This window comes from Ctenopharyngodon idella, chromosome 19 (assembly GCF_019924925.1).
Source record: "Ctenopharyngodon idella isolate HZGC_01 chromosome 19, HZGC01, whole genome shotgun sequence".
NCBI classification, from domain to species: domain Eukaryota; kingdom Metazoa; phylum Chordata; class Actinopteri; order Cypriniformes; family Xenocyprididae; genus Ctenopharyngodon; species Ctenopharyngodon idella.
This window is the reverse complement of record NC_067238.1, coordinates 13555139-13575669: the sequence shown is the minus strand read 5'-3', so window position 1 is coordinate 13575669 and position 20531 is coordinate 13555139. Positions and strand designations below refer to the sequence as shown.

Genomic DNA, 20531 nt, shown 5'->3' with positions numbered 1-20531 from the left:
AGATTAAGCACATAAAGTCCTACACACACGAACGCACGTGTTCCAGTACAATTAAAAGCGCCGTGCTAACGATGTGGGGCTAAGAAAGTCAATCAAGCAGAGAGCTTCTGAAGAAGATCAGCCAGTAATTAAGGCAATTTCAGCTCCGCCCTCAAGAGAATCTCAATGAATCAGCGTAGTTTGCGCTAGCGCAGGCAAAGGCTGTTAACACATAATGCCAACCACCGATGCATCAGACGGATGAAGGGTCAGTTAACGTGCATGTATGGACATGTTAAGCTAATAAGAGTCAGAGATTTCAATATGCACTCATATTTCTTCCAAGATCAAATTACCTTTGGTAGTCTATGCTATCCACATTAATTTTACAGCTCTACACTCAATTATTTAAATGTTTCTTCTAGAACTCCAATGAGCAATAAAAACAAACAGAAATGAGATGTTCCTACTTGCATGCAATATAAATGAGAACTCCATTAAGTCTTTTGAGCTATGAAAGAGCAACATTTATGTGCTTCATGAGCTTAATCCACCACCAATACATCTGACAGATGAAAGGACAGCTAACATACATTTTAAGACACATTAAGCTGCAAAGAACTAGATTTGCATTTTCCTTGAGGAAAATTTTTCACTTGCACAGCAACAATCAAAAAGTGTTAATGTTTGAAGTTTAGGTTTTAGGCTTTGGTTCTGTGCAAATAAAACTAGGGTTGTCAAACACACCAGATCTATGTGTCCTAAAAATTGATTATACCAGCATTTCTGTAGTACCGATAGTACAGAGTACCGTGTACCCGCTCATAGACTGATTTCAAATGCTATTTGCAGCGTGTTTTTACAAGCATTCAGCATTGTAGCCAATTACACTCATATCTGTTGAGCACGTGAATGCAATGGCCTATCAGAGGTGCTAGTCAGAATCCGCTTAACTGATGAAAATGCACAAGATTTTCTTGTGTTCAACATCAGCCGGGACAGTTCTGGAAGGTAATTACATCAAACCACTTTGACGACAGACTTTGCTCAGGCATTTCAGAACAACCAAAACAGCATTTTAGATGCGGTGCAAAAAGATTGGTTCACTGGTTAGTTCAGTTATGCCTTCCCATCGTGCAAAGTCACATTATTTTTTTTGATGCACATTAAGGAATTTTATTCAGTAAATGCGTTTCCATCATAGTGTATGAGCATGTTTTCTTATCGGATAAAAAAAAATGTATCTGACTATTATGTGATATCCCAAAATGTGCATAAAAATAGGTGGATGGAAACATGGCTAATGTAAATAAGAGATTCATTGTTCAATTAAGGCAGTTTTTTTAAATTATAACGGGAGTGCAGAATTCAGTGAGCTTGTGCTTTAGAGATTGACAGCCTTAGTGATTATAAAGGGAGGCTCTTCTCTTGCTTTCTGTTTACCAATCACAATCTGAATAGAAGTTTAGTTTTTCATGCTGCTAAGAACACTGCAAAGTTTCTGGATTGACAACCATATTTAAATGTGCAATTGAATCTGAAACTGTGATGACTGACCGTGATGATTAACAAGACAAAAATGTGACAATTTTTTTTTAATGTACTTTTTTGCTCTGGTACCAAGAACCATAAAATTTTACTGGTTTTGGTACAGACTACTGAAACCTTGGTACTGTGACAACCCTAGCCACAATTGCACTCCATGTTTTGGTTTCTGTTAAGCATATATGAAAATCAACATATCAATATGTAAAGGCAACTATATGGTTAAAAAGATGTGAGAAAGAAAAACCACAATCAGTATGCAAATAGATAGGCTATGAGAAAAAGACACAAACATCAGTTGTCATTCACATTTTAAAGAAGTCAATAAGCACTTTAATCTTAATGTTTAACTAACTTAAGTAAAACTTCACAATATTTACATGGTTTATAAAATGCAAAACTAGATAGCACACTTAACACTACATTCTAACCAATAATTTCTAGCTGTAAACATATCCCATTGGGTTAGGATACAATAAGCTGAAACCTATAAAACTAATTTTAATACTTAAAGGGATAGTTCACCGAAAAAATTAAAATTCTGTTATTAATTACTCACTCTCATGACACTCCAAACCCATAAGACCCATTACGGCTTGGATTAAACTGCTCAATTCATATGGATTTGGTTAACTATCTCTTTATGAACGTTTTGAAGCATCAGAGTTCTGGGTGAATAGACATTCAGTGGAGGGACAGAAGTCTTTCAGATTTCATTAAAAATATCTTCATTTGGGTTTTGAAGATGAATGAAAGTCTTATGGGTTTGGAACGACATGAGAGTGAGTAATTGATGACAATTTTCATTTTTGGGTGAACTATCCCTTTAAGTTAGAAATTTAAAACGAAACCCTAATCAAAATGTTTGAGGTATATCAATGCAGCACAGCAGTGAGATAGCTGTCGCTCTTTGCTTAAAGGATTGATAGAGATGAAGGCGTTGAAAGTTTTAAAGAGGGTGGAAAAACCCTTTGATTGAGCCCAGGGTTACGGAAAAGGCTGATCTCAGAGCCCACACACAAAAATCTCTCTTTAGCCTTCATTTTATCAGCCACAGTGGTGGGTGATAAGACAGCATGGCTGGCCTCCAGGAGTCCTCCGGCCTTCACTAACGGCACCGTATGACCACCTCAGTGCTGAGAGGCAGAGGAGGACAACAAGGGAAAAAAAAAAAAAAAAAAGAGGGAGCGAGGCGGGAGAGTCAAAGAGACAGGGAGACTGAGAGTATCTCTAACATGCCGTGAGACAAACAGATAAATCGGTAGACGGACAGAGACACAGAACAGATTTTCCATCTGTTATGCGGCAACATCTGATTCCCCATTTACGACTGCAGCATATTTTCGGGTCCAGCGAGCAAGATTGCAGCTATCAAACAATTTTCATGTTTTGTATGATATGATCTGGAACTTCTCACTCATTTCAAATACATAATCTACATTACAAAATATGTAACCTAGATAGTGGGGCTACAAAAATGTGTAAACCATGTGAGACCAAGGTAAATTGAGGACAGACAGGGAAACTTTGTCAACACACTCTGAGAAAAATGCTCTCCTGAGCTTTACTCCACACTCATAAACAATGGAAGAAGAAGGGACAGAGGGTCTTAGAGGCGACCAATCACTAAAGCCAACAGAACAAAGGCTTGAGACGGAGCTCTGAATGCACACTGGGAGAAAAAAGAAGGAGGGGTGTGGGGAAAGGGCACTCATTCAAAGGCTAGCAATTTTAGTCCCTTGCATGCTCAAACGTGGGTGTGGGCGAGTATCAGAAAGGAAGACAGAGAAAGGATTCTTGTAAAGGTGTTAGTTTCATTCTACACTCTCTTTTGGACAATGCAGACACTGAGGTCTTTTGTTCTTGGAAACCTGTTGGCATAGAAGCATACTGTTCGGCAGGAAGAAAAAAGGAATACTAAGAAATGATCACGCCTTTGTGAGGGAGTTGCTCTTTGACGCCACTCTGACATTTGTTGCTTCTGACAGTAACGGAAGACCAAAGGGAGCCAATAAGGAAAGTATCTACTTCCATTTGTCGTGCTTCCCTGATCCCAAACTGAATTAAACACTCAGCAATAATGTTTTAAACTCCCCTCAAAGACTCTAAAACAAGATGGATGCCATCAGATCCCCAATGAAAAGGAGTCTCCATGACAACTGCGAGGAACCTTCACCTCACCCCTGAAGATCCCCTCTGAGAACTAATACATAAACCTTTGACACGTACCAACAAGATTAATGGGCTACCAAAAGTCTTGCACGCATGGTAATAACCCTCCGCTCATCCTGAGGTCTAAAATGCCTTATCCCACGAAGAAATTAATAGAGGCGAACCCCAGAGTGTGCCCACGCAAGTTGAGCGGCACTGAAATCTTGGCATGACTAATTGTGGTGCCACGATTCATCCATCCAAAACTCATTTATCCAACGGCCAAGATGCCCGTCTTATTTCTTGTGAAATATGTGCACAGGGAACGCTTAAATGAATCGGGATTCATTTACAAGCACCAGTTGCAAGTATCTTGTCAAGTTTCCCAGCCCTACCAATGCACCCGAAAAGCCAAACAGACACTACAAGACTGAAGCTAATGTTGTATGGGACTAGTATGCGATAAAATACTGTGGATCATAGTTAACTCTAAATGCGTGCACACTGGTTTGAAACTGGTTTGAAACCTGACCAACCAGTTGACAGATGTGCACACTGTCCCAGCAAGCAGGGGAGCAGCAATGAAACAGCGAGAGAGTGCACACTAAAGAATGCATTAGGAAGCTGGAGTCTAAATATTGCTCCATGTTTTTTGGCATTTAAGTGCCGTTCATATCAAGTATAACTATAACGTTTTAATAACCATTATAATTCTAAAGAGAATAGTGATATCCACAGCTACAACGATAACACCACAGAGAAATTATATCGTTGGAATCACTTTCAGAGTGATTTTTTTTTTCAGCTGATGGACAATAAAATCATTGACAGCCAATCAGAATGCATCAGACATTAAAGAGCTTGAGCATTTACAGTGGCATTCGACAAAGCTGCAACGTGCGCTTATAATAATCTGAATGTTAATCGCCTGTTAGTGAGGACGTGTCATCGTTATAGTTATGTGAACGGCTTTTATTCTTTATTTTTCCCTTTTATTTTTTTAATTTTATTTGTGCAAAACATTAAAAACAACGACCCTCCTGCATGCAGTTTGTTGACCACTTTTGGAATCACAGCTACAGTTGTGAAAAACAGTAATCTTGTAGTTGACGCACCTGCAGTTAGTTGTGTAAAGTGCACACTACATTGACAACACAACACAAAACAAGAAACTTGAGTCTTTAAATATGTGCAGAGCTTCAGTCCTGCAGTGTAGCCATGGTTTAGACAGAACTGCAGACATGTCTCTCCTTATCAGAGGAAACCAGCCCCTCTGAGACGCCATCAAATCACTGTGATGTTCAAACCACCAGGAAAGAAATGTCTAGGACCATCACCACTAGCAAGACTAGTGTGGCAAACAAGGGGAACAGTAACTTAAAATGCAATTTTATAGCAGTGGTATCTCAAAATAGCAGAAGACTTGCATAAAATTCACACATCATTGCATTTTATAGAGTTACAGTCTGCTACATAGACCTGTCATAAACCTTTAAGTGTTAACAACTAAACCCTGTTGCATTTCTTGCCTCCAATGTACGTTATAATAAAAGATGTAATAGATATAAAAGTTTCAAACTGTAAAGTATGTGATTAAGCAATTACACCTGCTGTCTTCCAGACTAAGGAAAAAAAAAACGAGCACAACAGGCCACACCTTGCGTAACATGGCGTACGAGACAAGGGATACGGGCTCCGGTCAGTGGCTCTTATTAAGTTGACCAGGATAACCCAGATAAGCAGGTAAGCTGCAGAAATCAGCGCGCGCAAGCGTAACACATGCGTGCAACTTGCGTATCAATACACTTGGGACGGGCGACTTCATGTTAAGCGCTCACTAGAGGTAAACATCTTGCAAATTACATCTAGGTACAGTTTCAAAATAACCAGAGAGACAGGGCGAGCAGTAAAAAGATTAACCCACAAGTTACTGAGTCACATTACCTTGGCTGGACAGAAGGCACGCGCCAAGGATCAGGCAACAGTTTATCATCGTAAAGTCGCTCATTCCGCTCTTGTCCGCGGGAGGTTAAACAAATCCTGAAAACTTTAGCATAAAATCTCTTTCACTTTGCGAAGGGAACCGGAGGCGGTGTGTTGAGAGGCTCGTCAGGTCGGAATCTCAGTCTTACAGTCCGCTCCAACTGCTAGTAAAGCCCGGAGTGTGTACAGGTATGCTATTGTGCCGAGTGCCGTTGAGTCCTTCTGCCTGACGCGACTAGCTCACTTGTTCTGTTCGGTCGCGAGCTTGAGAGCGCTACAGATGGAATTGGTCGTGATGTCATCGTCGCGTCATAGTGGGAATGGAAGGGCATTGAAGTTTAGAACTTGTGGATTGGGATCCAGCGATACAACATTACCGCGTGTAATCCAGAGATTCTGGGTTTCCGCGTTAAGAGAACTTGTTTGAGATTGTAATCAGGATTGGAAATTAACCGGAGGTTTAGACAAAAATCCCCCCTGTGGTAAATAAATTCCTCGGGTTTTTACCTAACTTTTGACGTTGTATGAATGTATATCATTCTATAGCACAATTTTGATTCGAAATAGTAAATCTAATTAGATATTAAAGTCTCGTTGTGACAGTAAACAACTGTACATTCTAACAAAGAACCATTGATTATGTAAAACATTCTAACAGAGCGTTTCCTGCCATCATTGTTTCAGTTGAAAATGTATTTCAGTTCATATTAAGTGACAAATAAACGACACGCTGCTTTATGTTGTTCAAAATATGCCCTCATAAACGGTGAATGATGAAAATAAATGCTTTTGAAAATCAATTCCACGGGGCGACTATTAAATTCAATAATAAAAAAGTTAATTTCCCACACTGGCAAAATTGTCAGACAATATAACTCAAACGACTTGGCTTTTTTGCATGTTCTAGTCGTTTTCTGAGTCTGAAGTTAATATATTTTAACTGCGTCGGCCTATTGCTGGACTTTATTCATAGATACACGAACGCTCATAACTACCGTTGATTGACTGTCAAAACAATGAGATTTATTCAAATAAGGAAGAATGAAGGACAGGATTGATGAATTCAGTGCTCTGCTCCTCTGGGAATGGCCTGCATACTAATCAGTGACCTCGCTCTGCCATCTATTGACTGATATGTGCAATTACGCGCTCACAGTCATTAGCATGCAGAGCGCGGGAGATTTCTGTCAAATGAATACAGCGTCACCTCGATTATGCATAAGCGTTTGCTTGCGTTTACGTTTAAAGTTTTGACTAGAAGTTCGACAAGGCAAACTTTGATGTTGGCTGACAAAGTCTTGCCTGACAGCTTAAAAAGCTTAAAAAGCTGCGAAGTTTGAAGGTTGCATAGGCCGTGTGCACTTTGAATACTTTAAATACCCCCAAGAAATCATTGAAAAGCACAGTTTTCTGTTATTTTTGGTTTCCTGTTGTAGCCTACTCATTTCAGAGACATTTAATTCGATAAAAATCTGTGTAGTACAACATGAGTCATCAAAATGTTTGGCCCATTTTCCCAGAAGAGCGAGATTGTACATTTTAAATGTATATGAAAATGAAAGTGATCATATCTGCTAGCCTAAATGTTAATTTTGTATATTGCTAGGAAAGTATTAGCATATAGGTGACATCATGGATAATGGACATGGACTAAAAGATGACCTAAGATGTTTTTTTTTTTTAAAGATTTATAAAGCAAGAATAATTTAAAAAGAAAGTCCATTACCAAAGACACATATAGGCTATCTGCAGTGCTCAGTTTCTACCTGCATCTGGAGTTCTTCTAAATTCTTCAGTTCCATCACACCTGCTGTAATTTCGCACGTAAACCCATAGACCTTGATTAGCTCTTGCAGGTGTTTGATTAGAGCTGGAACTAATGCTGCATTCCAGACAACTCAGAACTTGGAATTCTCCCATCTTCCACTTGAAAATAACCTCTGCATCTGGACTTCAGTAAGTATGTTTATATGCACTAATTTTCATAAATCAGAATGAATCTAATCCAATTTTAGAATCTGATTCATGTATATGTTTACATGTGTATTACAGGTATTCCAAACAATTCCAGCGTACATGCAGTGCCCATCATGTTCAGAACCAGAGAACTGAAATTGTGTCACCGGAGCTACCGCAAGCATTGTTTTTGGCTTAACATCATTAGAGCTATTTAGTAAATATTCAGTCTCCTACACTGACCAGTTCATAATACTTGAGACTTACAGAAAATAAACATACACACATTTGTAAGACATAACAAGTATGTAATCATACACATCACAACACTGCACAGGTTCACAAAGTATTTTTGAATCTGAGTGAGAAAATATTTGGATTCATGCTTTTACATGATTATTTTTAAATTCAATCAAAATTTCATGCATATTGAGTTCAGTCGGATTGAATGAGGTGTTTACATAAAGGCTTTTCAGTCCGATTGAGCCATCAATCCAATTCTAAACAGATTATTTGGGTGTATGTAAGCATAGCTGGTGTGAAGCATTATTTCCAAGATGGTGGTGACTAAAGCAACATCCCATTAGTTATTTTCAAGCGTTGGTGGGGAAATTCCCACAGTGTATTGGCAAAGTGATTATATTGGTTAATGTTTTGTTTGAAGTAATAATATTTGTTAATTGTGATAGGTGGAAATCAAGGAGTTCGCAGGGGGGTCAGGACCTACCCCATCAGAGGGTTGTCACCCCCCCCCCCCCCCAAAAAAAATTAATAATATAATGATATATACTTAACATATTTCTGTGAGTAGTAAAACAATACAAATGCAAACGGGGCAACAAAAAAAAAAAAAAAAAAAAACGTTTTAATTTTAGAAACATTTTGAGTCTCCCCTCCCTTGCCTCACAGTGCTTTGGTCCACTGCCTGCATTCCCCCTTTACCTCACCCACACACACAAGTCCAGTGGAAGAGAACAAAGATCTTCAGTAGTTGTGAAACTCCAGTAAGTAGGCTGTCAAGGCAATTTTATTCACATTAAACATTGGATGAAGTGATTCTTTTCTCTTTAATACATATTAGTCATAACAAAAATGATGACAACCGATGTATTTTTCCATGAGTCTGCTATGTTAGCGATTATAACATTACCTAGCTTGTTTGGTAGCTTGTTTAATACCGTACCTTGTTGGATAGTAAGTCACCCACTACAACTAACATGCACTGTAAACCCAAATAAGTTAGCAAAACTCAAAAAAAAAGTCTAGTTGCAGCACAACTGGCAGATTTTTATTTTGTACTTATACATTTTAATTGTTCTTAACTTAATGAGTACACTAATTCATTCATTTAAAATTATCATGTAACCTCAATGTAAACATTTTTATTAATGTAAACCTAGCTAGCAATAACAAGCTAATTCAGAAAATGCTAACTTGCTAACATGTTAACAATAGCATGGTATAGCACTTTCTGAATGAGTGCAGCAATATAAAGCATTTAACCTGTACTTGCTCTCAAACCAAGCCGTATTCACCACTTGTCACCATGATGGTAACTCTCCAAAAACCCACATTAACAGAACTCTTCTAAATTAGCTTAACAAAATATTAATCACTACTAAATCTCCCACTTAACATTAATATTGCACACAAAACATTATATAACACTTAATTTTAGCATTTACTCTCCCTTTCGAGTGCCATGGGCAAAGCATGCTGGGAAATAGAAATCCCAGCCCTGTTTTAGTTAAACTTGTGTTTGCCTAATTTAAAAGAAATAAACTCAAAACAGTGAAAGAGTTCAGTTTACTGAGGCCCAGTTTACACTAGTGCGTTTTTGTTTTAAAACGCAAAAGTTTTGCTATGGTTACGCCTATCATTTACACTACGCTGCCGTTTTCGAACCTCGAAAACATAGACTTTCGTAAACGCCACAGACCCCGTTTTTGTTTGAAAACGCCGGGGTTGCGTTTCAGTATAAACAGACCAAAACGGAGACTTTTGAAAATCATGGCGTGGCTTCCCACGTTTGCTCTGCGTATCCTTGACGACCACGTAAACAATAACATGGAGACTGACCTGCAATCTTTGCTGGCTTTGTTGTCATTTTTAGCAGCCATTGTGCAGTTAAAACTCTGCATTTTTTAAATACTGCAGCTGCCTACATGCGCAAGAGGCAGCTGTTTACACTTGTACGCACATGCCCAGTGTGCATAAACAGTCATGTGACATCCGTTTTCAGCCGTGTAGTATAGACGGAGATAGTTTCTGAAACGCTGTGGAAACGCCAGTGTAGACAAGGATTGTTTTCATTTTAAAACACCGTTTTAAAACAAAAACGCAATAGTGTAAACCGGGCCTTAAAATATATCAGTTCTGTGAACTTGAAAGAAAAATGAAAGTGCTAAATACTTGATTTGACTGAACTAATTTGTTTAATTCAAGTTTGTCCTACTCAAACCAATTAAGTATTTTGAGAGTTAGGGTATACAGTGTGGTGATAAGCTGATATTAGGCTAATACTGTAGATGTACCCTTGAGTTGGGTTTTGCTCAATATGACGTTAAGCGGCAGATCAGTGGGCTTGCTGCAATTGAATATCTAAGAAGAGACGTCCTCTGTCCCAGACGAAACCTAAAAAACTATGTGGAGGACGCAAGATAATTTAATAATTATAAAATGACCGTGTGGAGTTAGGCTTTCCTCTGTGTACACATATCCTTACAAGTACAATTTCGGCTGTATTATTTGTGTCCCCTTAAACAATTGCTCTTGAGAAATTTTGTTTATTGTTCCCACCAACTGTTAGATGAAATGTACGCACATGATTGTGATTTATTGCAGGAGCCCTAGAACATGACAGTGTATCCTTTCGACATCCATATTCATTGTGGAGTCAAAGGTAATTCTGCATGCTCAAACTGTAGTGCAACCGCATACACTAAAAATAAAGGTTCTTATTGGTCTCGATGGTTCCATTAAAGGATTAGTTCACTTTGAAATAGGGAAGGCGTAGGACGTAGCGTAAGCTTTGTGAACTGCAAGAGTTTTACACTTTCTTCGTACTCTGATTACGGAGGGCAGCTTGTGTGGAAGCTACATATTCACATACTCATTGATCCCTATTACTACCATTATAAAGCTCGGATGTCTCAGGATATTTATTAATATTTCTGCGATTATGTTCATCAGAAAGAAGAAAGTCATATACACCTAGAATGGCTTGAGGGTGAGTAAAGCTTGGGCTAATTTTCATTTCAAAGTAAACTAATCTTTAAGAGCCATTAACATCCATGGATCCTTTCCATTCCACAAAATGCTCTTCATAACGGAAAAAAGTTCTTTAGATGTGTAAAATGTTCTTCACACTAATAAAAAAAATGGTTCTTTTAAGAACTGTTCACTGAAAGGTTATTTGGGGAACCAAAAAAAAAAAAAACATTATTCTGTAGCATTGCTGCAAAAAACTGTTTTGAACCTTTATTTTTAAGAGTGTAGGCTTTCAAAGAAACATCCAAAGGTTTTCAAAGAAACCTGACAAAGCTGTGTTAAAATGGGCCATTGAACAACATCAAATTAAAATTTCTTATAAATAGATAGATAATTATGGTAGAGCTACATATGTGAATTCCACGTCTCAATACAAATAATCATCTTCTTCTGGAAATTACCACTATTAAAATCCTCGGGTACACCATTAGCAGTGCTTCTAGGAGTGTCCATTTACTGAGAGTGCCTTAAGGTCAAATGTAACTGCTGGTCTATTAAGAGTCCTGTGAACTAAGAGTGGCATATTGTCAGTGGGAGTAGACTATAAATGCAACTTCAATCCATGACCTTCATATGCACTTTTTTAACCACCCCACAAACCAATTCCTGATTATGATGTTACCTAACAGCACTCACCCCCTCTCTCACAGATGCATCCTTAATATAGCTGAGTCACGGTCAGACGGCACACAGGAAAAAGAGCAATTAAATCCTATTAGAATCTGTCTGTATTCCCCCACTTGGTACTGGGTGTTCAATTGCGCTTGACGACGTGTATCTCATCTGGGCCAAAAAATAGCTTGAATTGCCGCTCACCAGGCCAAACGCTTCTAACGACCATGACAGTTTGGCACTAATGATACGTTTTCAAGCATTCAATGTCATTGTCTCCAACACACTGTCCTAACCGGAGGTCCAATAGGATGGCAAAATGTCCAAATCTGACAACCCTTTAAAAAAATGGCCAGAAACCTCCTTCACACTCGCATACTTTGCCCTCCATCCAAGCTTTTTGAGAGATTGTCCCTTAGCTCGGCCCAGCGGGCTCAGATTGATTAAGCTTGGTGGCTGCTTTAATGTGATCATGTATCAGTTGCCTGTCGACACCTTTACCGGCATAACTCTCAGGCTCTGACAGACTGATTAATACACTGAAGTGTCCATCCCCCTTCCTTACTGTTGCCTTATTTTTCTATTCTCCTCAGGTCTCGATCCGGTTGCCTTCTGCCCTTCATTATTACAGTATATCTTAAGACTCCATTAAACTGGTCCAGCTAAGTGTTGCTCTGCTAATGGAGCTCCGAGGGGCTGCTGATAATACGCTATGATTAAACACATTAAAGGGCTGAACAGGCTACCACCCCACAGCAGGGCTTTTGTAGGTTCTGCGTACACACTCGCTAAAATGTCTCAGTTCATTTGTCTCAAATGTCTCATTTCTCAGGTTTTCTTAAAGGCATAGGTTACCCAAAAATGACAATTGTCATGGTTTGCTCATCCTCATGTTTCAAACCTTATGATGTTCTTTCTTTTATATGCAATTACAACAAATCTGAAGCTTTTAAGCTTCGAAAAGGATGCAAAAGCATCATAGAAGTGGTTCATATGAGTCATGTGCTATATTTCTAAAATTTTCATTCACTGAAAATCTTCATGAAAGAGATGAATGATTTATGAATGAATCATTCATTTGAGTCAAAACTGTTCATTCATTGATTTAGTTCTCAAAATCCCTAATGTTCTGATTGATTCATTCACAAATTGCACTGATTTAAGGCTGGTTCACACCAAGGACGACAACTATAACAATAATGATAAAGATATAGTTCTAAAAATCGTTCTAAATATAAAAGAATAGCAGAGTCCACACAACAACTATAACAATAACGATGAGGAATGATATGGTCGAGATCACTTTCGGAATGATTTTTTTCCCAGCAGTTAAACGATAAAAACAGTGTAACGTTAACGTAAAATTACCTCAGGTATCCACGCTAGTTTCAACAATGTCTTGTTTCCTTTGAAGTTGCAGTGAAAAAGACTAGGTGTTGTTTATATTTCACTATATTGACTACAGGCCCGTTCACACCATAGACTGTGGATGAAAAAAATATGGACGACGCACCTCCATTCTCTTCAATTGTAGAAAAGTGAAGCCGCCAGTGTTGTCCCAATATGGAGCTGACATCTTGTGCTGATTTGGGACCTGACCCTGCATTCCATTCGGAAGTGCTCATCCCTATGCCCTAATCCCTTAAAAGGGTTTACCCTCCGGAGTGAGAGCTTTGAAGGGCTGAAGTGTGTAGGGGTCAAAAAAACTCTTTTTTTGGAATGCACTTCTGCGTCATCTTAACGAGACAATCAAGGAGGAGTAGATTGTGCAAGCTGCGCCCTTTGTTTAACGTTAGTTTATTTAATTATTTATTTTCGGTTTATCACCATATTGTATATTGTGTCTATGTATTTTAAACATTTAAATGGACTGATAAAGGGAGCTTTAAAGTACAATGTCGTTTTGACCATAATTATGTGCCAAATCTAACTCGTATAAATATTACAGTAGTATAGAAAAATACTATACATACATTTATAGGTAAAATCGAACTCCGAGGCTCCTGTACCCATTCTGTGACGTCAAACAACTTCCCTGTGCAAAGGATCATGGGGGCCCGAAGTGTCCATCAGTTGTACCCTTCGAAATCCTTCATTCTGAAGGGCCCTTTGAAGTGGCCAGTTTTGAGCACTTCGGTTTGGAACAACCCTTCAATATGGCGGCCATAATTATTTTCACCACAAAGTGCCCTTCGGAGGGCAATATATCCCATTTGGAACGCACCGAGAGTCTGCACAGTAGTGAACCCGGGACCGGATTTTGCTAAGCATGAAGTGGAGTCGCGCTATCAAGGCCCCGCCCACACTCAATTACATGTTGTACACACTTTGAAACTGCAGCGCGCAAGCTTAGAATAAACAGACCGTTATAGTTTGTTGGCGTGGACGCAAATATCATCGTTATAGTTATCTTTATAGTTAGCTTTCTTGGTGTGAACAAGCCTTTATTTCTTGAGTTCAATTCGCTAAATTTCAGTCTATACTCACTCAAATACATTGAATAAAGAGGAATATAGTGCACTATGGACTACTTTTAATATGCTTTTATTGCTTTTTGTTTTCTTTTTTGGCTTGAAACCTTTAGTCCACCAAAGAAACTCATATGGGTTTGGATGACAAGTAAATGCTCAATTTTAGGGCAAACTATTAAGATTCCTTTCATTACATTCCTTTTTAGTGCTCTCTCGCTCCATTTATCTCAATTCTGCTTATTCACCTCTTGATTACTGTGATATCAAGCACTTTGTTTTGCTGCTGGTTTGTGGTTCTTTTCATTAGATCTTTTATGCTTCACTGCGGATTTGTTTAAAATGTGAGTTTTAAGTTATGTGTGTGATGAAAGCAAGGAAAAAATAGCAAGACAGGCATGCAGAAATCTTGCATCTATAATAATAATAATATCCCAGTTTAGCTCTAGATTTCAAAGGATTTGCTTGCGGTGTGAAAATAGAAAAAAGGTGTTGCATATATGTGCTTCTCACACATTTCAGTGTATTCTGCCCATTCACATCTTTTCATGATGCATCTGCTTGCTGCATTCTTGTGTGTGTGTTGATTTGTGTGGCCTTCTTCTCAGGCCACAATGTACCCAGACACGCACACAATGACTGGCTCACTGTGATCGGCTCACATCCTCTCAACACCCCTCCATATATAGAAAATCCTCCGCCTCGGCGACACAAACAACATTTGGAAAAAAGGATTAAAAGACAGATATGTGAGAAAAAATTGCTGGAATTGAATGTGTGAAGTTTTCACTTCCAATTGGACTGTTCTCTTTCCTTTTATATATTCATACGTTGTTATGCATTATGTAATTGAATTGGCAGGAAATATTTCATCTGATGTGGATCTTGAGAAAGTTACGTTAAAATTACAGTTACAGCAATGAAATAAAATAGAGATCAATTGAATCCTGCTTCCAGATTTTTTTTTTCTTCAGAAAAATACTCTAATAATCTCATATGGGTCTTTTTTAGGGTTTCATGGGAGATCTCCACAATGTCTCAAACAGAGATCTCAATATGAGGTGATTCTCATTAAACTCAGTCAAAAGCTGCGATCCACATCAATTTTATACTGTAGCTCTATGTCAACAAGTGCCTTTTTATGTCTGTTTTTTTTCTTTGCAGAAAAATCTGCGACAAAAGTTGATACTTAAAACATTTAGATCTTCAGTAAGTCTCCAAAATCTGAAAAAGCATTTTATATAGATTTAAAACGGTTCTTCAGATCAGCATATTTGGTTATGGTTTCTTTATATACACCAGTATATACAATCTAAGGCCCAGTTCACACAGAGCACATTTTTCCATTCCCCTGCGCTACTTATCCATTGTTTTTCACTAGACTGACGTGTCTGACCGCTTGCTCAAGTCTCATATTTTTTTCAGCATCTAGTACATGACGCGGCGTTCTAAAAATGTAGCACTCAAGTTAAAATAAGTTCAGCTTTTAGAGTGTTATGCTGTTTTAAAGGTTCTAATTTTGCTTTGGAGGTCTCCTACAATAGATTTACATGCTTAAAGGTCAAAAAACATTTCTCATTATACATTGCACATCATCTCATTTCTCAGAGAGTCTGAAAAAGGTTCATTTGAAGATTCAGTTTCTCTAAACCCCTCCTTACCACGAGCCTTCTCTGCTCTGATTTGTCAGACGGCCCAGTCTGTTGTGATTGGTCTACCTCTTACAGCACGTGTTGGAAACAAAATGCCTGTTACCATATCTGAATTTCAGCTTCCTCAGCACTTGATATTCAGTGATATGAGCAGAAATTATGGTGTCAGTTTTTTCCTTATCAATTTCCTTATCGATTTGCTTTCTCAGTGCAGAAAACACGAACAGCAGGTAGAGACTGGAAGACTGGAAATAGATCTGCATTGTTTATCCTTTTGATCTTTCATTCAAAAAATTTACAAAAGTCTAACTTTTCATCGAAGTAAAAGTGGGGGGAAACTCACATTATGAAATAAATGTTTTTCTCCAATACATGTTGGCCACAATTATTGGCACCCCTAGAAATTCTTATGAGTAAAATATAAAAATCTGCCTGGACGAAGATGTGTGTCTATATCATCCTAATGCACGAGGAGGAGAGTTTGATTGGACAAAGACTCTCCAAGGATCACAGATGTAGAATTGCAGAAATTAATTAAGTCTTGGGGTCAGAAAGCCTAAAAAATGATCAAACAGCAGCTACATCACCAAAAGTTGTTTGGGAGTGTTTCAAGAAAAATCCTCCTCGCTCATCCTAAAACAACCTCTAGCATGTTCAGTTGTCAGACAAGACTGGAACTTCAAAAGGGACCGGCTTCTATGGTCAGATGAAACTAAAAAAAAAAGAGCTTTTTGGCAGCAAACCCACCAGATGGGTTTGGTGCACACGAGGATAGAAAGTACCCCATGCCCACAATGGTTAAATAGGCTGCTGGATCTTTAATGCTGTGGGCCTATTTGTTTTGCTGGAGGTCCTGGACATCTTGTTCAGATACATGGCATCATGGATTCTAGATGTGAGCTGGGAATCTGAAGGATCTGTAGAGATTCTGTATGGAGGAATGGTCTCTGATCTCTTGTCAGGTGTTCTCCAAACTCATCAGGCATTATAGGTGAATACTCAGAGCTGTTATCTTGGGAAAAGGACGTTGCAATAATTGGGTGCCAATAATAGTGGCCAACGTGAACTAGAGAAAAACATTCATAATGAGATTTTCCCCCCATTTTCAATTGTTTTACTTAAATGAAAGGTTAGAATTTTGTGAATTTTGTGAAAAATTGAAAGATCAAAAAGAAAAACAATGCAGATTTATTTTCACAGCCACTTTTGCTCATATTTACCAAGGGTGCCAATATTAGAGGAGGGCATTGTAGATGCAAATTTGTTACATTGTTAAGAACGTATGTAACAAAAACTAAGACTGGAATTGCTGACGACTTGATTCGGCAATCGATTCTTTCTTTTAGGAGACAATAACTTTTTGTTGTGCACTTTGATCTTTAAATCTTTGTAGACATTTTACATTCACAAACAGCTATATTACTCACTGCATGAAAGGTGATATTTACAAAACCCGCATCTCTAGACCTTGCGTGACCTTACCTTAGGTTCACATTTCACTGACCTGCACCTGTTTTTCTTTTCCACTGTGCTTTTTGTTTGTTTTTCTATGTAAACACACTAGACAGGTGTGTTTGATCTTTGCATCTCGCTCATGAATCAGCGCACTAGAAACGGCACTCAAGTTAAAAAAAGTTCAACTTTTAAAAAACGCATCTCAAGACCTTTCATTTTCTCCTATTCCACTGCCTGTGTCTCGCGTTTTTGTGTGTTAATGGCCCCTTAGGGGGAAAAAAAGTCTAGTGGGGTTCTATATAGTACACCCTATAGGGTTCTTGATTCGATTTTAAAGGTTCACCCAAAAATGAAAAATATCCCAAAATTTACTTACCCTCAAGCCATCCTAGGTGTATATGACTTTCTTCTTTCAGTCAAACACAGTCAGAGTTATATTAAAAAAATATTCTGGCTCTTCCAAGCTACAAGCTCCCAATAATCGGAGTGAATAGTAACTGAGATTTTGAAGCCCAAAAAAGCACATCCATCCATCATAAAAGTAATCCATACGGCTCCAGGGGGCTAATAAAGACCTTCTGAAGCAAAGCAATGCATTTTTATAAGAAAAATATCCATATTTATAACTTTGTAGACTATAATCACAAGCTTCGGTAACATCCATCCGTGCATTCACGAAAGACACCGGAATCGACACGCGTATGGAAGCCAGGGATTCTAGTTTATAATGTTATAAATATGGATATTTTTCTTACAAAAACGCATCGCTGTGCTTCAGAAGGCCTTTATTATCCCTTTTCTAACATATGGATTACTTTTATGATGGATGGATGTGCTTTTTTGGGCTACAAAAATCTCAGTTACTATTCACTCCCATTATTGGGAACTTGTAGCTTGGAAGAGCCAGAATATTTTTTGGCTTCAAAATCTCATTTCATTTTTGGGTGAACTACCCCTTTAAAGTACCCTATATGCCAGAAAGGTTCTATATAAAGAGAAATATCTGAAATTATTGCAAAATATTTTCATGTTTAATAGGTTATTTTTTTTCTAGTGATAACGTATTTTTACTTTGATTAATTTGTCTGTTTAATTCATAAAATTTTATTAAACTTAAAATGAAATGAATTAAAACTAAATCCATAAAATGATCCTGTGATGGGAACCTTATATATGAAGCGCCTGACAGAAGCCTTTACCTTTCTATACAGAACCTTTTCTTCTAAGAGTGTAGTTTGTTTTTGAAAGATCAAGAGAATAAAATGTTCTTTGTGGAACATTTTATTCTCTTTCATTGCATCAGCTTATAAACCTCTTCTTTGATCTAATTGGAAACCATTTTTATGAGTGAATTCTAACAATAAAGAGATGGACGAACCTGTCAAAGGGCAACCATCTCTGCAGGACTCCATCCATCAGGTCTGTATGGTAGAGCAGATATATACAAAAGCCACTTGAGCATTGAGAACAAGTCAAATGAAGCTTATACCGACAGGTATTTGAAGACAATAAAGCTCTGGAGTGCACACAGCCTGAGAAAAGCTGAAATATAGACTTTCAGCATCACAACAAGCCAAAGTAAACAGCCAATACAATGCCGGAGCGGCTCTGGAGACGTGTTTCTACAATAAATATGTTTAACTAACCAAAGACTGGTGCATTTACAGATTCACATCCATAATTTTTGACAAAGCTCAAGCAGGCGTGCATGGATAAACAGGAGGAATTTCACAAATTGAAAGATTATTCAGAAACCGAGCCAAAAGGACTTAAAGCTGTAATCACTGCGGTCCTACACAGTTCTGAATGCTAATGTAATGAGATTTCTGTTTTAAATTTAAAATCAATATTCAAAAAATGGCTTTCACAAAGTCTGAATGATACATTATGTGTTGGGGGAAAAAAAATCAATTGAAATTATTCAGAAATGTGCCTAATGCTGCAAAGTGAGGCATTTCCTGAGGGCCTTGTCTATATAAAATATCACTCTTCTGCTTCCTTTTTTTGCTTTTTATTTCATTTCCTTGTGTTTTTCCATAGAGCCAAGTAGCTATTTGTCTTATGCACATACAAAAACAAATATCTAACATATCAGCTGTCTTTGTCCTGCATATAGCTCATTTCTCATGTCCACATACATTGTGTTTTTGCAGTCTGAGCAGCACGTAGTTGTTGGTAAATAACATAAAGCGCTGTGTACAGCCGAAGGGAAGGACCGGCTTGATTACAAGCCTGCAGTCTTTATCTGCGGTGTGCAGGCAGACTTTGACGCAGATGAGAATGGGAATGAGATGGAGGGATTTTGTCATAACAGAGCTGTGGGACGTCTACTTGTCAACCATGATCTGCTTAGAATGGTCCTGAGTGCGCACACACACACACACACACACACACAATGTTCAGTTCCACTGGTGTGTGTATGTGTGTGTATGATAGAGAGGAATCAGAGGTCATGTCATTTTTGTCAGTGATGGTCTCACAGTCATTCTGCGCATGATTTATTGAAGCAATGTGCTTGTGTTCGCTGAATGAATGTGCACATGAAATCAGAGTTTGAATACTAAAGACTTGTCATAAAAATGACCACAAAAGAAGTCTGTATGACTTATGCAGTATATTACTAATGTTCTGAAGTCATATGATAGCTTTGTGTGAGGAATTTCCTCCCTTTCAGTGCTTGAATGTGAATTGAGCTGAATTGGCCACAACTAACAGGATGTGAAACTGCTATTTCAATTGGAACGAGGAAGAAGTAGGATTTTACTGAATCGCAATTTATAGAAATAAAAACACACACACAAAAACGGATGTGGTGTTTAGTGTGAGTTTCCATCTGGTTAAGGGATTTTTCAAGTTGTTTGACTCCATTTTGACGAGTTTGGGGGTAAATTCCATGATGGTCCATACAATAAAATATGTTTCACTGTGTTATATTTAAACATTCTATTATGTTATATTTAATATAATAGAATTATATTTAAATATTATATGTATAATATTTTTAATTAATACATATTTATTTACAGTTTAAATTTATATTACATTTTAAAATATATAAATGTAATATGATATGAATTGTTAAATATAATTATTTTTTTCTATACACATTTTTCAAACGAATTTTTCTAATTATTGTATATTTTTTAAATATTAAATTGTAATTAATTGCATGATATGCATTAAAAATTGCATATATATATATAAACAATTAATTACAATTTAATATTTTTAAAAAACGTGTTTAAAATAAGTATATTTTTAATATTGTTCTAAAAATTATTGATTTTATATATATATATATACAGTCAAACCAAAAATTATTCAGACATTTTTTATATTTTTGATATATTTTTGCTAGTGGGTGCAGGACACTATAGTTCATTTATGTAAGTGAGGACAGAAAAAAAAAGTAAACTGTGATATATTATACGCAAAAATTAATCATACAGTGGATTACCAG

General features: G+C 37.5%; 1 protein-coding gene across 3 annotated transcripts in view; it reads right to left on the bottom strand.

Moving 5' to 3' along the window:
- The window catches only part of pvrl2l (PVR cell adhesion molecule related 2 like), a 176342-nt gene extending 168855 nt beyond the window's left edge, over positions 1-7487 (bottom strand). Inside the window, exon 1 of one of the 3 annotated variants that reach the window (XM_051873020.1) lies at positions 7385-7487. Coding sequence is in view for 2 of the 3 variants with exons in the window: in XM_051873018.1 (XP_051728978.1) it covers positions 5620-5683 (64 nt within the window). In the remaining variant the exon portion in view is untranslated. Of the gene's footprint in view, positions 1-5619; positions 6056-7384 lie in introns of those variants that run through there. The other 2 variants (XM_051873018.1, XM_051873019.1) reach the window with 2 other exon arrangements.
- Positions 7488-20531: the final 13044 nt, after the last annotated feature.